Source organism: Cololabis saira, chromosome 8 (genome assembly GCF_033807715.1).
Source record: "Cololabis saira isolate AMF1-May2022 chromosome 8, fColSai1.1, whole genome shotgun sequence".
Lineage (NCBI taxonomy): Eukaryota > Metazoa > Chordata > Actinopteri > Beloniformes > Belonidae > Cololabis > Cololabis saira.
The window spans coordinates 33,248,471-33,268,735 of record NC_084594.1 but is presented as its reverse complement, the minus strand read 5'-3'; the positions used below and the strand labels follow the sequence as shown (position 1 = coordinate 33,268,735).

Below are 20,265 nucleotides of genomic sequence, written 5' to 3'. Positions count from 1 at the left end.
GAAATAGGTTCTGTATATTCTGTATATATCATCATCATCATCATCATCATCATCATCATCATCAGGCTCTGCCTCAGTCTTTTAATGCCATAACCAAAAAGTAAGGAATTAAAACAGCTCTTTTGATTTTTATTAGCTGTCATTCATAACAGATAACGATCCAACACTCAGCGGTTCAAAGTTTGCATGTGTAAAGATTTACACTTTTTTTTGTGTGTGTGTTTTACAGCAAATAACATACATTTAGGTAATTATATACTGGGTTAAGGGTGTGTATAAGGTATGAAAATCATTGGATCTCATGTTTTTCTTAGCTGGGATAGAAATAAATGCTAAGACATGGAGGATCTCCTGCACGTCTTCTCATTTACTTGTGACATGTAGATGTAAATTTATAAAATAGATGAAAAAAGCTACCTGAAATATCCCTAAGTAGACAGAATCATTCTAAATCCTGGTCTTCTGTCGTCTTTTCAAATACAATCTGTCTAAACTTCTGGATCAACTCAAACTTAAGTATATTGGGTCTGTTGCCTCTTTATTATAACATCAAACGCTGTGAAGAGTGCAGTGGAAATTTGAGTGTTAACAAGCAGACTCACAGTGAGACGCTTTAAAGAACAACAAAGCAACTTTGTACTTGAGCGCAAAGAGAGCGACCACACACGCCAGTGCAGTTTGATCAGCTCCAACTAAGAGGGAGCCGTGTCTATCTTTTATCTGCAGGCTTTGTGTGTGTGAGCAGTAAGGTATAAATGTGTATTAACAGTGAATTTAAGGCTGTTTAAGAGCCAGGAGAAGCCGGCCGTGGAAAGCTGCTCCCAGTGGGAAAGTCCACGCTGTGCTTTCTTCTTACAGTAACAGGCCTTTTAAGAACCCCACAGCTCTTGGAGCTTAAGGTCACTTGAGTGGACGTCAAACAATATATTTTCCCCTTTTTATCATAAATATCAATCAACTCTAATCATGAAAATTGAATTTAGTACAATAGCAACAAGCACGTTAAACAACATCAGGGTTGGAAACGTTCAAAGAACTTCAAACCGATCCTTCAGATGCACGCTGCTTTTTCAAGGGATGGGCCTTTTAAGCAGCAGGCCCTCCATCTGAGTCAGTGTTAGTCCGTCGTCACGCCAAGTTTGTTGTGCAAAACTCTCCTATGACCATCAGATGTGGAGGGAAAAACTAAACTTGTTCAGGAAAAGTTGTGCTCAGTGAATTTAAGAAACGCCATCCACTCATGCTAAGGAGCCGGCGTGTGTGTACAGTATGTGTTAGCTACTGTGCATTCTGTAGACAAATGTGTGGCTGGCCAGTATGTCGTTTTCAGGAAACCTTGAAAGGGTATCATCAAAGATATGTGGGTGGTTAGCTTATGGTGCTCAGTAACCTTGAGAGCCCCGTTTGGGCCCGTCTTCTGCAGAGTCAAACAAAGAACAAAGAAGAGGAGGCTGCAGTCAAAAAAAGGTTATACGAGTACATGGTCACACCAAGCATGTCTTCAAAAGTAGTGAGGTTTAAAAATGTATTAGACCTCGGTATAAACATGAACTGTGTGAGGTCAGTCAGTCATCAGAAAGGTCATGGACAGAGAGACAGTCGGGATCATGTGACTGCTCAGACTCACAGCTGAATAGGAAGAAAAATCTAAATATGGTAAATACTGTATTTTACTAAACCAAATCAACACAGTACGTCCAGCGTGTCCACACTGCAACAACTATCTCCATCAGTACAAAGGTAATATGAATACATGGTCTCACTACAGTATAGATGTGTATTAACAGTGAATTCAGGGCTGTTTAAGGAGAGTAAACCGGCACAGGAACGTCAGTGGTGAGGAAGTCCACGCTGTGCTTTCTTCCTACAGTAACAGGCATTTTAAGAACCCCACAGCTCTCAGAGCTTAAGGTCACTTGAGTGGACGGCAAACATTATATTTTCCTATTACAAAGACATTTTACCTTTCGTTCCAGGTTTTGAACTCAAAGGACTTTTCAGTGTCATTAGGATGTTAATTCTTTATAAATGTCAGTTATTTTATTCATTTATTCGCAGATAATTAAATCATGTCATAAATGAAGAATGAATGATTTTCCTATTGAACTGAATTATAATCATTTCATGTCTAAATAGAAACATGATTTATTTTGCTCACTTGCGCCAAACCCTCACTGACTTCAGTTGTAGGAGTTTCTAAGACAGAACTCCAGGAGCTGTATAAACATACCAATGAATAACTACTAAATGCAGCACTGTGGGTCGGAGTTTGCCTGAGTAATGTCAGTGTTTCTGCTGTGTGTGAGGGTATTCTCTTTCTCTGCTCTGCAGTGAGACTGATGTGTGCTTGCAGGGCTCTGCTGAACTCTAGGTCACACACCTGGGCAGAGACCACAGCACAGCAAACTGCGGCTCCCAGAAGAAACAACTTTTTTTTATGTTGATATGCGATGTGATATAGTCTCTCATGAAACACGAAATGAATTGAAATCATATTAGTTTGTCATACTCCATAAGATGCGAGACAACTCTTGCCGTGTACGTGGAACCGAACCTTTTGACGGTGAGGTGAAAACACTTGTTTGGTGGCTATGTTGTAAAGAAACTGTCAAGAGTGTTACAATAGAGGGATGAGAACCTCCTTTTATGCTGCTTGCTTCTGCCAACTATTTATTTTATGTACTTTTTGAACTTACGTGACAATGTTCCGGTAGAGAGGCCGTTAGCTGCCACGCCTCTGTCGGTCTGGCCCAGGGCAGCTGTGGCTACACGTGTAGTCTACCACCACCACGTACCAATGAGCAGTGAAGGAACAATTGGAACCATTGTGAGCGCTTCGAGTGTCCAAGAAAAGCGCGATATAAATGGAATCCATTATTATTATTATTGATCTGATTTTTGCCAGCAGCCTGTGGTGTGGCCTGTGCACCAAGGCTGGTGTGTAGGCCAATCAGAGCACCCCTGCACGCTACAGCAGGATGACTGATGACTGTCAGCTCAGTTCCTCCCATCAACTCTGACAGACAGATAGCAGGAACAGAAAGTGTCAGCACCTTCCTTTAGCCACCCCTCACATCTGCCTACACTCCTAAACACACTGGCGACCTGACACCATGGTCCCACTGTTGCTGGCGTGGATCCTAATGATGGTCCCAAAATTTGGTAAGATCTTAAAGCTTTCCTTTTGGTTTTGTAAACCTACAATGTTGTCAGCAGGATTCTTTATTTCTGTCAGGAGCCCGAAGCGTTGGATGCCGCTCTCGGCTCAAACCGGTGCTGCTCTGTAGTTTTACTTAAAGCATGAGCTGTTTTTGTGTCATTGAAATCAACGAAAAACTAAATGCAGCAGGTTTGGGTTGGGGTTGGGGATGCTTGTGTACATTTTGTACAATTTACTCCTGATTTGATATGAAAGTCTTAAGGGAATGACGCTCGGCATATTTGTGCTCTGCAGCAGTTCTCCAGATCGTTTGGCATCTTTGTAAAGCAGAGAAACCTGCTGAATATTTACTATCTTCCCTTTAACTCAGTTGACATCTTATCAAGTCAGTTTGGTGCGTTCTCAAACACTACGCAGTTTTTGAATTTCACAATTCTTTGCACAAATGGCACGCTCATCCAGCCGCCTTAAAAACCAGGTACAGACTTTCACAAAAGGTCTGCCGCTTACGTCTAGATGTTTCAAAACAAGTGATTGCAAGACGTAGTTATTTATGTATATGTGCCTACACACATGGCTTGAAAACTCATGGAAAATGCTTTGTAGCTGCTTCTTAGATTGGATGACATAACTCTTCAAATGACGGCCTTTGTCAAATATTGCATAATGTAGATTTCTTCATAGTGCAGTTTTAGTTTGGCTTTGGGGCACTCTTGGAGAAAATGTTTCAATATTGCCAGTTGCATTTCTATTTAGACTCAGATTCAGACGCAAACGTCGATATCGACGGATAAAACCAATGGTAGAACAAACAAACAACACAGACGTCATGCATTTTCACGGCTTGTTGAAATATATACAATGGCCGTAGTTGTTTTTCGCTTTGGTTAAAGTACAACTGTGACATTACAATCGGTGTTGATATTGCTACGAAGGAAAAAAAATACATCGTTGAGGGGTTTTCCTCCAAACTACACAAGCACCAGATGATGAACGTGCCAGCTTTGAGAATTGAAATAAGATTTAGAGGTCCTTTCAAGACACCGGACGTAATTTTTGGCTTCAGAACTCCTATGAAGGAAAAGAGACCTTATTGTCCAAATACGTTCCTCAAGTAATGCTCATTAAGATCTCTAATGTTCTCCTCTTTCTACTCCACAGGTTTAAGCCAGATGCTGACTCAAGAACCAGTCAAGGCTCTTTATCCTAAAATCCTGAGCACTGAGACGATCGAGTGTGACTGTGTTAACATCAACTGTGACACCGTCTTATGGTTCCGCATTATTCCTCAGCTCAGCAAAGTACAGTTTCTAGCCAAGTGCAACAATGCTGACCGTATCTATTTGGGCTCGAACGAAACACGGTTTAAATTCAACAAGAGGGGCTCGTCCTTTGTGATGCGCATTACGCAGGTGACAGAAGCAGACGCGGGAATTTATTCTTGTATCCTGAGGGACTCAAGAATGAATGCAGAGAAGTTCGTCCCTGGAACTCTCCTTCGGCCGGGAGGTGTGTATGGTCACAGAGGTTAAATATCCAGTCTTTAATTGTACTGTTCTGATGGTTCTGATTTCAAATGGTATGTGAGAGAGTGACAGTTTATTGATGTAGCATTTAAGTTATATGTATTATTATATATAGTGAAGTAAATGAAATAAAACCAATGGGGTGCTCCATAAAGAAACAATAATGTGCCACTGTGCATCATGCATCTGCAATGCACCAAATTCAAGTGCATCCAAAAAACTTTGACCTAAGTTCTCATCTTTTCTTATGTTTCCTGCAGCATAGCGCTTCCCTGTTTGCGAATCTTTAGAAACATGTAGTATATTAAAGAAGTTAAGCGGCTAAATCCTCAGGAAGGCTGGTTCCATATAATTATAAAGATATCCAAAAGGGAAAAAATCTCTAAACCCAAAGATTATAAGATAGAAACATTTCTGATACATAGGCAAGGTTGATTAAACATATTAAAACTATTAGGATATAATTTAAAGTAGATGAAGGAGTCTGAGCTTGCCGTGGCCTCTCCACATTTCCTGCTGAGGAATGTAGTTTATTGATTTTTATTTTCTTTATTCTACTATTTCTTGGGTCCTAATATGAGTGACCAAGAAAACTGGAAACTGAACTTGATTATTTCTATCCCCTCATTTCTTTGCTGGCTTGCGTTTATTGTGGTTTGTTATTCAGCGGCTCTTTTATCTGTTCTATGATGTTACTTACAGGCAAGAAAAGAAAAAAAGGCTGTAAAACGTTTGCTTTTCGGCCTTCATTTAATTATCTAGCTGCTAATAAAGGTGGCGTGACGGGAAAAAGAACAACTGGAATGCATATTTAAAATGACACTGTGTAAAATAGACTCTGTTTTCAAAGTTTGTAGCTCCGATCCAAGTCTTCGCTTTCAGTTGTCCGTGGCTGTGGAGCTCCAGCGCAACCGCAGAGAGCTTGTGGACACTTTTAACAGGATTGCAAATACTGGACAGAGACAGCTCTTGCTGATTTTATTTTGTGTTATATCAGGGGTGTGCATGAAAGGCACGCAGATTCAATGTTACTTTTAATTATGGCTCAGCACTTCTACTCGAGTCACCGGTGTTGCCAGTGCCAGTGGCGATGACCTGAAACAGAAGGGTGCCAGTTCCACCAGTGAAAGTGGCAAACTCTTCTGGACATAGTTAGTTCATTGCTGTGCGAATGTCTTGGAGCAGAAGCAGCAGAAAACTGGAATAAAAGCCAGAACAAGCCAGAAATTCACATCTTGCATAATATAAAGCCTGCACGTCTACAACAAACCTATCCACAACATTTCTATCAAATTGATCTATCTTTCTCACAGATGAAGATTTAATTCACACATAATCATTAAAACTTGCTGAATGTTGAATATTTTATCTTCTTACTTTGTGTTCCTGACTCTTTGCTCTTTACCTGGCAGAGACGGCTCCAACATTGCCCCCAGTCACGAAGAAGAAAGTCATTCCTCCTCCTGTCTGTCGCTGCAACAAGTCTTCTCCGCGGGGTATGTCATTTTTTAAAAACAACAACCACTGTCCTCATACCCGAACACATTGAAGCTCTCTGCTGTGTAAAACTATGAAGTGGATTAATTTTCACAGATCTAACAGGCATACATCTTGTACACTTATAGACTGCAGTTACAAGAGGCAATGTAATAAAAACTGCTGTAAAGTACATCTCTAATTGTACTGTGTGTCTTGCGTCTGCTGAAGATGGCTGCAGCAACCAGGTTCTGTGGCCGCTGGCGGGGATAACGGGGGCGCTGGCTCTGGGCATCCTCTGCACCCTGTATTACTTCAGCCGTGAGTACCGTCCCTGATTAATACACCCATCACTATGACCTTAGGTCTTACAATGAGCGCTGCCTGCAGGGAGTTGTGTTCACGGACATCACACTCACAATAATACTAGCAAACAGTTTTGAAATACAAGGTCTGTATTTTTTTTTTACATGTTTTTGCTTGCGTTCTTGCTTACAGGGCTGCCCAGAAAATGTCACCACCATTTTGTAAAGTAAGTCCAGTACAGTATCCTTTAGAATAATCATGATTCTTCACAAATTGTTTGAGCGTGAAATAGTACGTGTTACAATACTTCAACTTTATATCATTTGGTTTTCTCCATTAAGGAAGAGGCCAATGACCTAAAGGCCTGCATCTTCGACGAGACTAAACGTAAGTACTCTGTGTTCCACACGATGGATAGTAATCATTAAAGAACGACCATTAAAGATAATGACTTTCTTCTGTGATTTGCAGGTGCTGAAACGCTTCACTGGAGCCGTCTGACTGTTGGAGCTCAAATGACATGAAGCTCTCTGCTAAAAATAACCTTTCATATCAAATAAACCTTGACAGCAGCATTCAGACTGAACAAAGAGCGGTCGTTGAACATATTGTGATATTTTGACAAGTTTTTTGTGTATTTTATAAGGCGGTGCTCTGCTCGGTTTAAAGCCCTGTGCAGTGATCGTTCACCTAGGATTTTAATCACTGATCAAGATGAAAATTCTTCATTTTTATCATTTGTTTTCATAATCTTTGAAATTGCATTTGAAATTGTACCCATATGCAACATTCTGCCTTTTAGAGTGTCGTTGAATTGTGACAAAATTGCACATGATCTTTTGCTCCTGACACAAGCACAACATCACAGTTTATGAATCAATGCATCCTAATGAGTTGTCTAACTGAAATCCATTCATCCACACCAAAGCATCACAGAGCAGCTGATCTGAAATGATTGCTTTGCACGCTTTTGTATTTATTTGTGTTTTTGTAATGTCAAAAAGTGGTACGTCAACACCTCTATCGTGGAGTTAAAATACTGTCATGTTCATTTCCTGCGACTGTAAATGTTATTAATCAATAAAGTTGTTTATTTTCAATCCTGGCAGTGTGGTGAGAGGTTTATAAATCAGCCGTGCACCCCAAAAACAGCCTCACACTGTGATAGATGGTGTTCAGGGGCCTGTATGTGAGGCAGCATCCTGCAGCAGGTACAACCCGGGGGCCAGGCGTGTTGTGGGGACAGACATGAGAGCTGCAACTGAAATTCTGAGAAGCCCCTGGCTTCAAAATGTGTGACGAGTTAATTGCGTTCACATGGAGAGGTTTGGAAGTGGGTGTTGTACTTCCATTGTCAATACTAAGCTCAGCGGAAGTTGAGTAGGTGAGTGACAAGGTCTGGTTTCTTTCTTTCCTTTTGATGTGTAAACTTCATACTCAGTTTCTGTTGAAATTACCCCCCATGGCAGGCAAACAGGCGTACCAGCTTTTACCTTCAAATATAGGGAGTGTGGGACATATTTTGTAGGGTTGCCACCCGTCCCTTGAAATACGGAGTTGTTCCGTGTTTGGGAATTAAAAGTTGCGTTCCGTATTGAACTAATACAGACACATATTATGCTCTTATTTATTTATGTCATAATATACAGGTGAGAAAGAAGTTAGAAAAAAAATAATATACAGGTGAAGTTCGGAAAATTTGAATATATTGCAAAACTTCATTCGTAGTAAATTCAACTTAAGGTGAAACAAATATATTATTTCCCTCTACATGTAAAGTGAGATATTTCATGCTTTTATTTGTTATAATTTTGGTGATTATGGCTCACAGTTTATGAAAACCCCAAATAAAAAATCTCAAAAAATTTGAATATATTATGAAATCAATAAACAATTCAATCATCAAAATTATAACAAATAAACATATATTGCTTTGCCTGTAATGAGACTATGTAATGTACATGTATTAGTTTCACCTTTTAAGTTGAATTATTGAACTAAATTAACTTTTACACCATATTCTTCACCTGTAGTATATTCTACATCTGGGCTGATGTGGACATACATAGCATAGGAGACTGTTTCAGTTGCTAGTATGGTTGACTGTCTGTACAGTCATGCAAGTTCAATGCTATTAAAGCACTTTAAACTTTAAATCAAAAAGAAATACATTTCTATGCATTTTAGAAGTTTTGGAGATGTCCCTTTTTTGGCGCCTGCGCTGCTGAAATCGCGGTGTCCCTTATTTCTATTTCTGAAAGGTGGCAACCCTAATATTTTGAACAGTTATCCCATGGATATGGGATTGCCACAGTCCTTCTACATGCACGTGTGATTGACTTGCGGCTCAAGACTGATTTATGGTTCCACGTTACACCAACGCAGAGCCTACAGCGTAGGGTACGGCGTCGATTTAACGCGGAACCATGAATCAGTCTTTAGTGCACACCTGTGTGAGTGGGGGGGTCGCGGCTCAGGTCGGTGGTCCGGGTCTCGGGTCTCGGGTCTCGGGCGCCTCAAACCCCTTTCCTGCTCTCTGGAGGGGGATGGAGGCGCATGTTCCCTGCGATGCTATCGCTCCGCTCAGCTTTGAGCTCCTCGCCTCGTCTCTGAAACAAAACCACCGCAAAAAGTCCCACACAGGGAACCGCAGGCGCTCGCAGGGCGCCCGAGACGTCAGTGACAGGCGCAAATAACGTTTAAAACAAGAGCTTTGCAAAAGGTTAGAAAAAAAGTATCAATGAAAAACAGAGTCGAGTTGTATTGTGTTTTATTTCATTTAAAGTCATATAACATGATTCCGTGTCAAAACATATTTAAATATTCTTTTGAGATGCATATATCTACAAGGATGAGTTAAGGAATACAGCTCATGAAGAAATAATAAAAGGTTTTTTTTTATTGAATTACAGCAGTAAAACAAATATCTGGTTGATACTGCCAAACTGAGTTAATATTGGTGAAATGATTTTAACAAAAACATCATCATTACTGTACACTACCACTTACTGTAAACAATGTTAGCAACTGTATTCATTAAACTCTAGACATGAAAATACTTAACATCCACGTGCAAAGTTAGAAATGAACATAAAAGCACAAAAAAAAGGTTGGACAAAATGGATTTCTATAAATACAGACACATTTACAAAAATGACAGAGGTTTGGAGGCTGATTATGTGTCGATGAGTCTCACAGAGGACACAAAGCCAAACATTATTGCTGTGTAAATGTAATAAAGTCCATTTTGTCCATGGCTTTACAATTTAACTTACTGATCCTTTTCATCGGGACAAGAATATTTAGATTTTTAAATACCTGACATGTTTCAGCGATTACTTAGTATTTAAAAACCTAAATATTCTTGTCCAAAGAAAAGGATCAGTACGTTAAAGTTAAATTATTCCTGCGTGTGTGTGTTCATGTGTGTGTGTAGTCTGAAGAGTTTTAATCCTTCTGCTTGAATGCAGCTCAAAAGTTCCAGATCCAGTTCAGTTTTTTTACTATTTAGTTCAGAGGATGGATGAGTAAGTTGCACATATAAACAAAGCTGTTGTGTTAAAAGTGAGAACTGTAGAAATGAAGCAGTGCTGATTGTTGGACCAACATTGTACACGTGCTGTAATACAGTGGAAGAAAAGCAGACAGCGTTCACCTGCAGCTTCATTTAGTGGGTGTGCAAAATCACTAAAACATCTCGGGGTATGAGACGATACAGCTCAACAGCATAGAAAGGTCTGTGCTGAATCAACACCTCGGATAGATTCAAGAAACCCAAATATAAACTTAACTCTGAAAGTTCTTATGGGATGATTTTATTGTACAGCGTTAGTTTTCAGGAAGTAAATGATTTCCTTTCATCAGTTCCAGGAAATGAAGCAGGTGGCAGATGTTCATTATAAGGTTGTTCTTGTTGTTCTTAATAATTGGATTTTTGTTAATATTTTCATCATAACTTTTTTCTAATGACAAAACACATTTCTCATATTAATACTGAAGTGACAGAAAAACTCAAATTACTTCAAAATGAAAAACTGCATCAATGTTATTATAGTTAAACCAAGTTTAACAATTCATAGTTAAGAGAACACATTATTGTCACGTTTGAGTGAATAAAATGAGAAACTTGAAAAGAAAATGTCTTACCAAAGAAAGTTACAACATATCCATATTTGTGCTGCTTTCTCAAATGTTTATGAAACGTAAAAATCCAACCTTGACCTGTGTTTCAGTATGTTCAGACTTTTCAATAATCAATAATCAATGTATTCTAAGAAATAGGCTCGACTAAAACAAATTCAAGATGCTCAGTAGGTGCATGTTGCTCAATTGTCCTGCAAAATGTTAATTTCCAAAAACGTTTTTGCAAACAGGAAGCAAGGACATTAGAAAGAAAGAGATGGCTGTTTTTGTAATAATATCCATGTACATTGATTGACAGGTTTTTACATTACAGCAAGAGTGGCTAAACCTTTTTTTTGTCATTCAAGTTTTTATTTTTATTTTTTAGATGTAAAGATAAACAGACAGTATTTTTTCAACATAAAATAGCCCATAACAAATGCTCATGTTTGAAACAACCAACCAGACATTCAATTACATTCATATCAGTGCAGTCATCACCCTGTCGTAACACCATTACATATGAGAAAACGGTCCCATGACCTCTTGAAATTATCAACATCATCATTGATTCTGGCCAACATGCGTTCGTAGCTAAACCTTTTTTTTAAGGAAAAAAAAGTGCATCTGCCACATTTTGAACCATGAAAGTTACATACTAAAACACAGCAATAGAACAAAATAACATTTAAATCATTCAAGGTGAATTCATCCCACTGAATTTGAGTTACATCAGCTGATGATAAAACAAATTTGACAATCTGACCGTAGTTACAGAGCACAGAAATACACAATTCAAAGTATATGTAGGTATGAATATCCAAAACAGTGGTCCATCATCTCTTAAGCTGACAGATTCACATGTGTGCTTTAGTTGGGAGAAGCAACAAGAGATGACTCGTGCTGCAAACACAAGTAAAGTCCGTGTTACTGGAGTATTGACGGGTTTTCAACACGTAATGGTGCTTAGCAGCCGACTCTTTTCACCACGGTATTTACGTCAGTCTGGGTTACAAACAGTAAAAAGACATTTTCACATGTTTTAAAAGACACATTCAATTATATACTGTATATATATATATATATATACTGTATATATATATATATATATATTCTAATATACATACATACATACATACATACATACGTACATACATACATACATACATACATACAGGACTGTCTCAGAAAATTAGAATATTGTGATAAAGTCCTTTATTTTCTGTAATGCAAAAATGTCATACATTCTGGATTCATTACAAATCATCTGAAATACTGCAAGCCTTTTATTATTTTAATATTGCTGATCATGGCTTACAGCTTAAGAAAACTCAAATATCCTATCTCAAAAAATTAGAATATTCTGGGAATCTTAATCTTAAACTGTAAACCATAATCAGCAATATTAAAATAATAAAAGGCTTGCAATATTTCAGTTGATTTGTAATGAATCCAGAATGTATGACATTTTAGTTTTTTTAATTGCATTACAGAAAATAAAGAAGTTTATCACAATATTCTAATTTTCTGAGACAGTCCTGTATACCGTATCTGTAATTCAATTCTAACAGGAAGTCCTGGTAACAGAAAAGCTGATGAGCAAACATCTACAGGTAGATGTGTGCTGTTATCCACACTCTCCCTTGCACAGTTTTCCATTTCTACTTACTCCTTTTGGTTGCTTTCTGTTTCCATATTGCCGCCTCACATCCCCTAATACTTGGTAGCAGCAGCAGAGACAGAGCAGAGCTGAGCTAAGCTGGTAAAGCACTGACGAACAAGAAAACAGTCTGAATGCTCCTTGCTGCTGAGTCATATTGGTCCATTTTCAGTGTGCCGACGAGTCTTCTGGCTGCATTTTTGGCATTACTGTATAGGGCTCACTCTTTCTCTCGCTGACTTCTCCTGGTCACCCACTACATGAACGCACACACACTTGCCGGTTTCAGGTTGGAGACCCCCTGTGTGACTAAGATAGGGAAGCCCATGCAGGTGTGTGCCCGAGTGACTCATCCCGAAACACAGATATGGAAAGGTGAAGTGGGCTTGCGGAGTGTGTTCTGACTAGGTCTTCCCTCTGACAGACGAGCATCAACAGAATCCCCTGCTTACTGACAAGACCCCGAGAGACCGAAACCGACCCGGTTTCGATCAGGGTTTCATTCAAAACAAAGGTCAGAGTAATTTATGAAAATAATAAGGACTTAATGTTCACCAACCGTGTTGGGTTTCATGAGGAAACAAGAAGGAGCTCTACTGTACAATTTAAGATGACACAATAATTGTTTCATCCTTTTTTCTTTCTTTTTTTACAATTCCCACCCTGTGTTTGGTGTCTCTCTCTCTCCTCCTACCCATGGAACAGAAAAATCGCCCACAGGAGAGCAAAATGTCAGCTCTTGTTGCCCATTACCAAATCAGCACATTTATTTTCCATCATAGAACAGGAAACGTGATAGGCTTTGAGTTGCGCCATGCAACTGTAGCTCTCCCCAGTTAATCTGAGTTTCACTTCCTCACAAGCGTCAGACCGGCTTTCACGAGAAGTTGCAGGAGACTGCTATGGTTTTCAGGCCAGGGGCATTTGTTGCTCACACTGCTCCGGGTCTGGTTTTCAGGTTTGGTCACCATCTCTGTCAGCTTGACATAAATCCTAAAGAGATTTAGAGGTTTATCCAGTGCCATCTTAACTTTCAAAGATCTTGAAGAACTTCTTCAGCTACTGAGTTGTCTTTTTTTTTACTTTTCAAAGTTAAAGCAGTAATATCTAAAATAACCCACTTTTTCAACCACCTCGTGAATATAACGTTTAATAAGTGACTTGCATCATGAGAATAAGATGCTTGTGTTGTTGTGTTTGTTGGTTCAATGACACTGCACATGTCACCACTGACGTCAAGACTTTTTCATAAAGTTTATGCCCCTTTTTTCAGAGGAAGAAACCCCTCTAGTGGTTTATTGTGGTGTGGTCAATAATACGTTTCACTTCTAATACTTTTCAGCGCAGCACACCAGCTGCACCCATGTGACTCACTCATGATTTAGAGACTCACTTTTCAAGCAGCAGCACAGCTGCGAATCCTTCTTCGGCTGCCATCTATCGGTCTAAGCTGTCACCTCACTGCAGTGATGTACGCAATACTATAAAGACATATTACAATGCAAGTTAACACTTTTGGCTACTGCAAGCTGTTGCCTTATTTCTGCTGAACCAATAATATTACATATAAACTACAACACAACACACTTTCACAAACCTGTCCTGGAATAATTGAAATAACTTAGACATGAATGCAGGGTCGTCAGATGAACATGCAATCATAGCAATAATGGATTTTGGGGTAAAGTGTATGGAGTAGTGGAGAGGTTTATTTATTTATTTATTTATTTCGATCACGTGCTCAGTATGGTACACTCATTCATAACATGTCGTGTAATCATTTGGATCGAAAAGGAGTAGGCTGAAGCTCTGAGCTTATAAATGCCTACCCTTTAACCTTCACATTATTATTATTTAAACTTTCTATAACAAATGCTTTCTAGCATTTCCACCAAAAAAGAAGCAAACACGAAAGAAAAATATATGTAACAACAAAGAACCAGTAAGAAAAGAAAAAAAAGGAAAAATAAATAGTAAATAGTCCTGATTAAAACAAGGACAAAAAGATCAGTAATTATTACGTGCATAATTCCATAATTCTCTCTCTTGCGTCTTATCCTTTAATCTTGTTGGTGGTTGTGAATAAAAAACAAAGGCTGAACCCAGATCCAGCTGGTGGAAGACTGAAGACAACCCTGAGGAAAACCATTTACAGACAGTGGCACAACGGCAGCAGGCCAGGCAGCTGGAGGACAATCTATTGCATAAAGCGGTGGTTCTAAAATGAGGGTACGCGTACCCCTGGGGGTACGTGAAGGCACTCCAGGGGGTACATGAGATTTTAAAATATACATATATTTAAAAAGTAGCATCCATGCAAAAATCCTTTAAAAATAAATATTTCATAAATAATTGAGGAAAATATAAGTCTAAATTCATAAAATGAATTTTATCTTCAGGAGTAGGCTATTCAACTTATTATGCTAAAACCGCAGAGTATCCCCCACACCAGGATGGTTCCACCTAACCTGCCAAATGCCACCTGGCTTCACCTGTCAATCACTTGGACCAACGATGGAGTCGTGGTTGAAGCATAGCAGCAATATTTTTATGTTTAATAAATCACTTACTGATGGCACAGTGCTCTGTTTTAGGTCTTTTTCTTTTACAACCAAAAATGCTTTGCGCTGGTTAGGGGGTACTTGGCTGAAAAAATATTTCACAGGGGGTACATCACTGAAAAAAGGTTGAGGACCACTGGCATAAAGAATACAAAATGAATCCATTTTTGTCCATAATTGTTTTCATTTTCATTTATTTATTATTTCTATATTAAAGTATGTGTTGAATATATGTTGCTTAATTTTATTTCAAGTATAGACTCATGACACTATTTCTGTATTTCAGAACATATTTGATGAAGTTGCTTAAATCTTAAAGCTGGAAACCACAGAGACTTTTTTTTTTTTTGCCAGTTTAGGGGCATTGTTTCATTTCCTAGTTTAAATAAGAATAACAAGTTAAAAAAAATTGTGGCTTGTCAGCAGGTCCACACAGAAACATCTAATAGCTCCAGACTCCCCCTAGAAGGGATTCTGGAAACTTCACCAAGGCAGATTTGCTGTAAAAAAAAGAAAATCCAGCAGCTGAATTGTGCAGAAACAACGTGAACTTCTGGAAAGTGGGCTGTTTGCACAAACTTAACAGCTTTTTCAACACGTGCAGTTGATGCTTTTTTTTTTTCTATCCCATCCTGCTCAGCCCCCTCAACCCCCCCAGTGCTGTGCAACGCTGTGCCAATCGTTTGTGGATCAAATCATGCTGCTCAATGCCTGAAAACAGCGGCAACGGTGCAGATCTGGTGGGCTCCACTTCAAAACGTTGCGCAGACCACGAGCGCGCTGCAGCGGTCTCTGCAGAGACCCCGCTGTGCAATGATCCCATTTGACACCATATTGTAGAGAAGAAGGTTACAGCTGAGGCCTGATTTATGGTTCCGCGTTAAATCGACGCAGAGCCTACGCCGTATCCTACGGCGTAGGCTCTGCGTCGATTTAACGCGGAACCATAAATCAGCCTTGAGGCGTGGTTTCGTGCCTCGGTTTTCTCCTCACACTCTCCAACAAACACACACACAGACGCGGGTTTAAGCAGTTATTATTGCTGTATTAGAGATTTCCAATGGACCAAAAATGGATTCAGATTCTGGTGATTCTGGTGTCCTATCAGCGTGAGTTAAACCCTTTTTTTCCCTCCCTGATTAACCTTTTTTATTTTTATTCTAAAAACAAAAATCAAATAAATAATGATCTGTTGTGGTAAAGTGGTAAAATATTATAAAATCATGCAAATTATGTTCAGAGCAAAATCAAAAATGCTCCCTGACTCAATGCAGAGTTTTTTTTTTTCAATTCAAAACTCCGTATAATCTTAGAGGTGTCTGCAATTTTACTGTACAAAAAGCTAAAAAAGGTATGAAAAGGAGATGTGTCTCGATTACTGGAGTTAAATTCTGGAATGATGCCAATATAAATTAAAAAACATGTAATTCTCTTTTGGTTCTTAAGAAAATGGTTTGTAAAGCTATTTTTGAAGCATAAGTGCGATTGGCTATCTGTTAATGTCTCTTTGCTTTTCTGTTTCTTTGCTTTTCTGTTGTTTCTTTGCTTTTCTATTGTCTCCTTGGTTTTCTGGAGGTTGGTAGCCAAAAAAAGAAAGTTGGTAATATAGGATAGGCTTTTATAAGCAGTCTGCTTCTGCTTATGCCTTTTCAGTCATTGTTCAACACATGATTATTGGTTTTGTGTGAAATGTCAATGCTGTGCACGTTTTGTGTTGTCATGATTGAATAAACTTAATTAATTAATTAATTAATCCCTCTCATTTCTCTTTTATTTAATTTAGAAGTCGCCTCAGGAGTCAATGAGCCAGTTACATTAAAAGAGGGGGTTGAATATGAACTCAATTGTAAACCTGCAGAGGTGGGGACCATGGTCGTCTGGTTTCGAGTGTCGGACAAATCTGGCATGGAGTTCATCGCATCATTCAGTAACAGTGGCCAGGAGAAGAAATTACCACCGAACTTCAGTAGCCTTTACAGTTACAGAAAGAGTGCTGAACATTTCCATCTAAAAGTGAAGGCTTTCCGCAGAGACAGGGACAGCGGCCTGTACAGCTGCGCTTCTCTCTACAAAGGGATTGAACTCAAATTTGGAGAAGTCACCCAACTGCGTGGAGGTGGGTTTCGACGTGAGGTCCAAATCCTTCATGTGATGGGCATTTTCAGTGAATTCTTTCGTTTTATTCCGCTTTTTTGTAAGACGCGACTGAAGTGAGAGCCCCGCCGACCACGACGCGCGCTCCATCCACATCCACCACCGCGGCGACGAAATGCGCGTGTGAAGCCAAGAACAAGCCAGGTAAATGTCACAAACAATAACCAAGAGACTTCAATTCATCTGCATGTTTGCAATGTCGGAAACGGGTGGTGAACAGGCTCGTGTTTGACAGGGGAGAGACGTTCTTCCATGTTTTGTGCTCCACTGATCCTGGGCCCGCTGGCGGGCGGCTGCGGCCTCCTGCTGCTGCTGCTCCTCATCACCATATTATACTGCAACCGTGAGTTCAGCTCAGATGTCACTGCTAAAACAACACCTTACATGTACATTTCATTAAGAATTAAGTTTAAAATACTGCCAGTGAATACCTGAGACATTTTACTCTATTTTATTTTTTAAGCCTGAAATGTGATTTAAAGTTTCTGTAAATTAGATGCAATCATCTGATGAGTGGAAATAAACCTGTGTTGTAGGAATACGGACACGAAGGTGCCCACATCATTACAAGAGAAAGTAAGTCATTTACATTTTTGAAATCTGATATAATTTTTTGATTTGGGGCCGTTGATTTAAAATCACTGAAGTATTTGGGACTTGTACCCCAAACCACTGAAACTCTGCTGCACACCTTTCTGTCAATATATCAGGGATTGTTTAACTTTTTTTAATTCCCCAAATCATTATTTCAATATTGCTTCTCATGAGAACAAAAACAATTGTCATCTGAAAATTTAAAAGAAATTTACTTTATTATTAAAATGATTTTCTCTTCTTAAGTAGGAAATATTATTTAACAAGCATGACACTTTTTTCCTCCTGTAAAATATTTGGTACTTTTCAGTTGAAGCAGACAGTTGATTTTTTTAATCTGGACATCGAACTACAAGAAACATTAAAATGGCTCTTTTAAATGAAGGATAATTGTGTGGTAATTTGTTGACGTTTTATTTTAGCTATGGTCTTGTTTCCTCTTTAATTTAATTGGGGGAAAAAAGCTGTTAATTGTTCAAAATTCTTTGTCATATAGGCCGCGGATGGTCCCTCCTGAAAAGATGATGATGACCAACAGACCTGTCTAAGCCACATGGCTTCACTTCTTCAACAGTAGTCACTATTATTATCATGATTTAAACAGTCAATTCTTTTTCAAAATCTTGTTGAAATTTGCCAGTAAATAATCAACAGAATGCGACAGAAAATACAAGAAGTGTTTGTTTGATCACCAACATGCATAAAACATGTTGTGAGCTTTTGATTGTCAACATGCAGTTTTTACTGTTTACTTTGACATTTGATGCGCTGCAGCGTCTGAATTTTATCAGTATTTTACTGTATGTGTTTTGTTTTTGATGAGATAATTAGGCTCGCTCTCGCTGTCAACTCTGAACATAAAAGAAAACCATCCTGAGAATATTCTGCTATATTTTTTTAAAATTAATTTTATGACTGAAATTAATGTAGGAGCTGTATATATACATATTTTTGCTTTGTTACAGTAACCGTCTGTACATTAGCATACCAGCTTGGATAGTTTTATACTTGCATACTTTTACAGACACACTTCCCTTACCTTCGGTGTTAGATTTTTAAGCTTAATGAAGAACATGGTTTCTCTTTTGAAATGTTGAAAACTTTACTGTTAACATTTTTCAATAATTCTTTCTCAGGGAAATGACACTGTCAGGAACAAAATTAAAGCAACATTTATTTTGTTTATTTCTGTATAAGTGTATATTTTATATGCTCTGTTGTATACAAAAAATAAAGTTTTTAGTCCAACGAAGGACTCTCTTTTTCGGAAATGAAATATTATTGTCTGTATAATTTCATTTTAATTTTATTTCATTCTTCTCACCACACTTAAAACTCACGTACATGCATGCTCATTTCTCATTCAGGGTCTCGGCACAAAAAGAAACAAACAACATTTGAGCAAAAGATGTTTGTTTTAAGCCCCCCCATGGTGAAAAGGAAGTGGGCTGCTTGAACCGAAGACAGCGTAAAACAAACCACACGTCAGCAGTACAGAAAGACACATTGAAAGAGATTTTGTTCCTTCTCACTTTAGCGCAAACACACACCTCGCACCTTTTACAAAGACTAGATTTGTTGAGTTGTCTTGCAACATTCAGTATTTCACACAGGCTTTCATTTGACCTTTGGACACAAATGACAGAACTAGACTTAAATCTACTTTTTACATATTCTTTATTACGGTTCGCAGTCCCACATCTAAAGTATTTCCCTCTCAAAACTTCTTGACACTGGGACTTTTTTAAGTGACTTTTGACCACAGATGAAGGCATTTTGGAAAATATACAGTGTTGTCTTCCATGGAGCAAAAATCTTTACAGTATACAAACAATGGCAGTTTACAAATCGTGTAAACACCCCCGTTTGCTAAGTGCACTTGTAAATGATGCGGTATTCTTGTTTTTGTTCAGATAAAGGCCAAATACAAAAGACCCTTCCCAAGAAAAAAAATAAGCATTTGCCAAAAGAAGTTATCCAATACAGAAATAAGCAGAACATATCCTGGAAATCCTACGCATTCATTAATAATGTAAACTATGCATCGTTACTGAGCTGTACACTAGTGTCCTGATGGCATCTGATCACAATATGAGAAAACTCTGCGTTTCTGCGTACAACAAGATTGCACAAACATCCCGACTCTCATACACCCACTCAGCTCTGCTCCCACACAAGCTCACAGTGCCAGTGCTCCAACCAACACCACAACGCCACAGGCCTTGTGATATTACTATGTCACTGGAGATTGCCAGGTGAGATGCACACGCAAGACTTTTGGCACCATAAAAGATTTTTTTTTTGTTGTTGTCATAAACTCTTTCATTTCCCCCGCAGTTTCCCCTCTGTACTTTCTTTTCTTTATCACTTACTTCTCCCTTGCACCCACCTTGTTGTGAAAAGTCTTTCTGTTCATTTTCTCCAAAGACAGAAATAAAAATCTTGTGATAATTGAATGTCAAACCAAGCTAAAGAAAAAAGGAAAAAAAAAAAGAAGTGGTGCTGGCGGTTATGTCGAGTGTGTGTTGAAGTGTTGTGGTTGACGGCCCGGGTCTATCGGTCATCCCGTATACATTCTTGTTGATTTAGAAAAATAGAACAATAATCCACAGAGCAGCTCCCCCGCCGACACATCCCCCGAGGTGGGGGACGAATGCACCGACCTGCAACACAAACCACTGTCGGGAGCTGGTCCTTGTGATGTTC

At 38.8% G+C, this 20,265-nt stretch overlaps 3 protein-coding genes across 3 annotated transcripts in view; 2 read left to right on the top strand and 1 right to left on the bottom strand.

Moving 5' to 3' along the window:
* The first annotated feature begins 3,033 nt into the window (after positions 1 to 3,033).
* Positions 3,034 to 7,532, top strand: cd8b (cd8 beta). The gene is made up of 7 exons (XM_061728303.1): positions 3,034 to 3,162; positions 4,322 to 4,669; positions 6,099 to 6,182; positions 6,394 to 6,483; positions 6,661 to 6,694; positions 6,810 to 6,855; positions 6,940 to 7,532. Exons 1-6 carry the CDS (start codon positions 3,114 to 3,116, stop codon positions 6,826 to 6,828), a joined length of 624 nt encoding a protein of 207 aa, XP_061584287.1. The 5' UTR covers positions 3,034 to 3,113; the 3' UTR covers positions 6,829 to 6,855; positions 6,940 to 7,532.
* Positions 7,533 to 15,786: 8,254 nt separating this feature from the next.
* Positions 15,787 to 18,749, top strand: cd8a (CD8a molecule). Its single transcript, XM_061728302.1, has 6 exons — positions 15,787 to 15,920; positions 16,595 to 16,927; positions 17,011 to 17,109; positions 17,201 to 17,308; positions 17,502 to 17,541; positions 18,056 to 18,749. Exons 1-6 carry the CDS (start codon positions 15,872 to 15,874, stop codon positions 18,105 to 18,107), a joined length of 681 nt encoding a protein of 226 aa, XP_061584286.1. The 5' UTR covers positions 15,787 to 15,871; the 3' UTR covers positions 18,108 to 18,749.
* cast (calpastatin) overlaps positions 18,462 to 20,265 on the bottom strand; it is a 34,477-nt gene continuing 32,673 nt past the window's right edge. The window contains exon 32 of the mRNA XM_061727832.1: positions 18,462 to 20,222. The gene's annotated coding sequence lies outside the window, so the exon portion shown is untranslated. The remainder of the gene's footprint in view (positions 20,223 to 20,265) is intronic.

Coding starts and splice junctions, on each gene's coding strand:
- cd8b (XM_061728303.1), top strand. CDS start 3,114: ATGGTCCCACTGTTGCTGGCGTGGATCCTAATGATGGTCCCAAAATTT. Junction 3,163..4,321: donor AATGATGGTCCCAAAATTTG/GTAAGATCTTAA, acceptor TCTACTCCACAG/GTTTAAGCCAGATGCTGACT. Junction 4,670..6,098: donor AACTCTCCTTCGGCCGGGAG/GTGTGTATGGTC, acceptor TTTACCTGGCAG/AGACGGCTCCAACATTGCCC.
- cd8a (XM_061728302.1), top strand. CDS start 15,872: ATGGACCAAAAATGGATTCAGATTCTGGTGATTCTGGTGTCCTATCAG. Junction 17,110..17,200: donor TGAAGCCAAGAACAAGCCAG/GTAAATGTCACA, acceptor CGTGTTTGACAG/GGGAGAGACGTTCTTCCATG. Junction 17,309..17,501: donor CACCATATTATACTGCAACC/GTGAGTTCAGCT, acceptor CCTGTGTTGTAG/GAATACGGACACGAAGGTGC.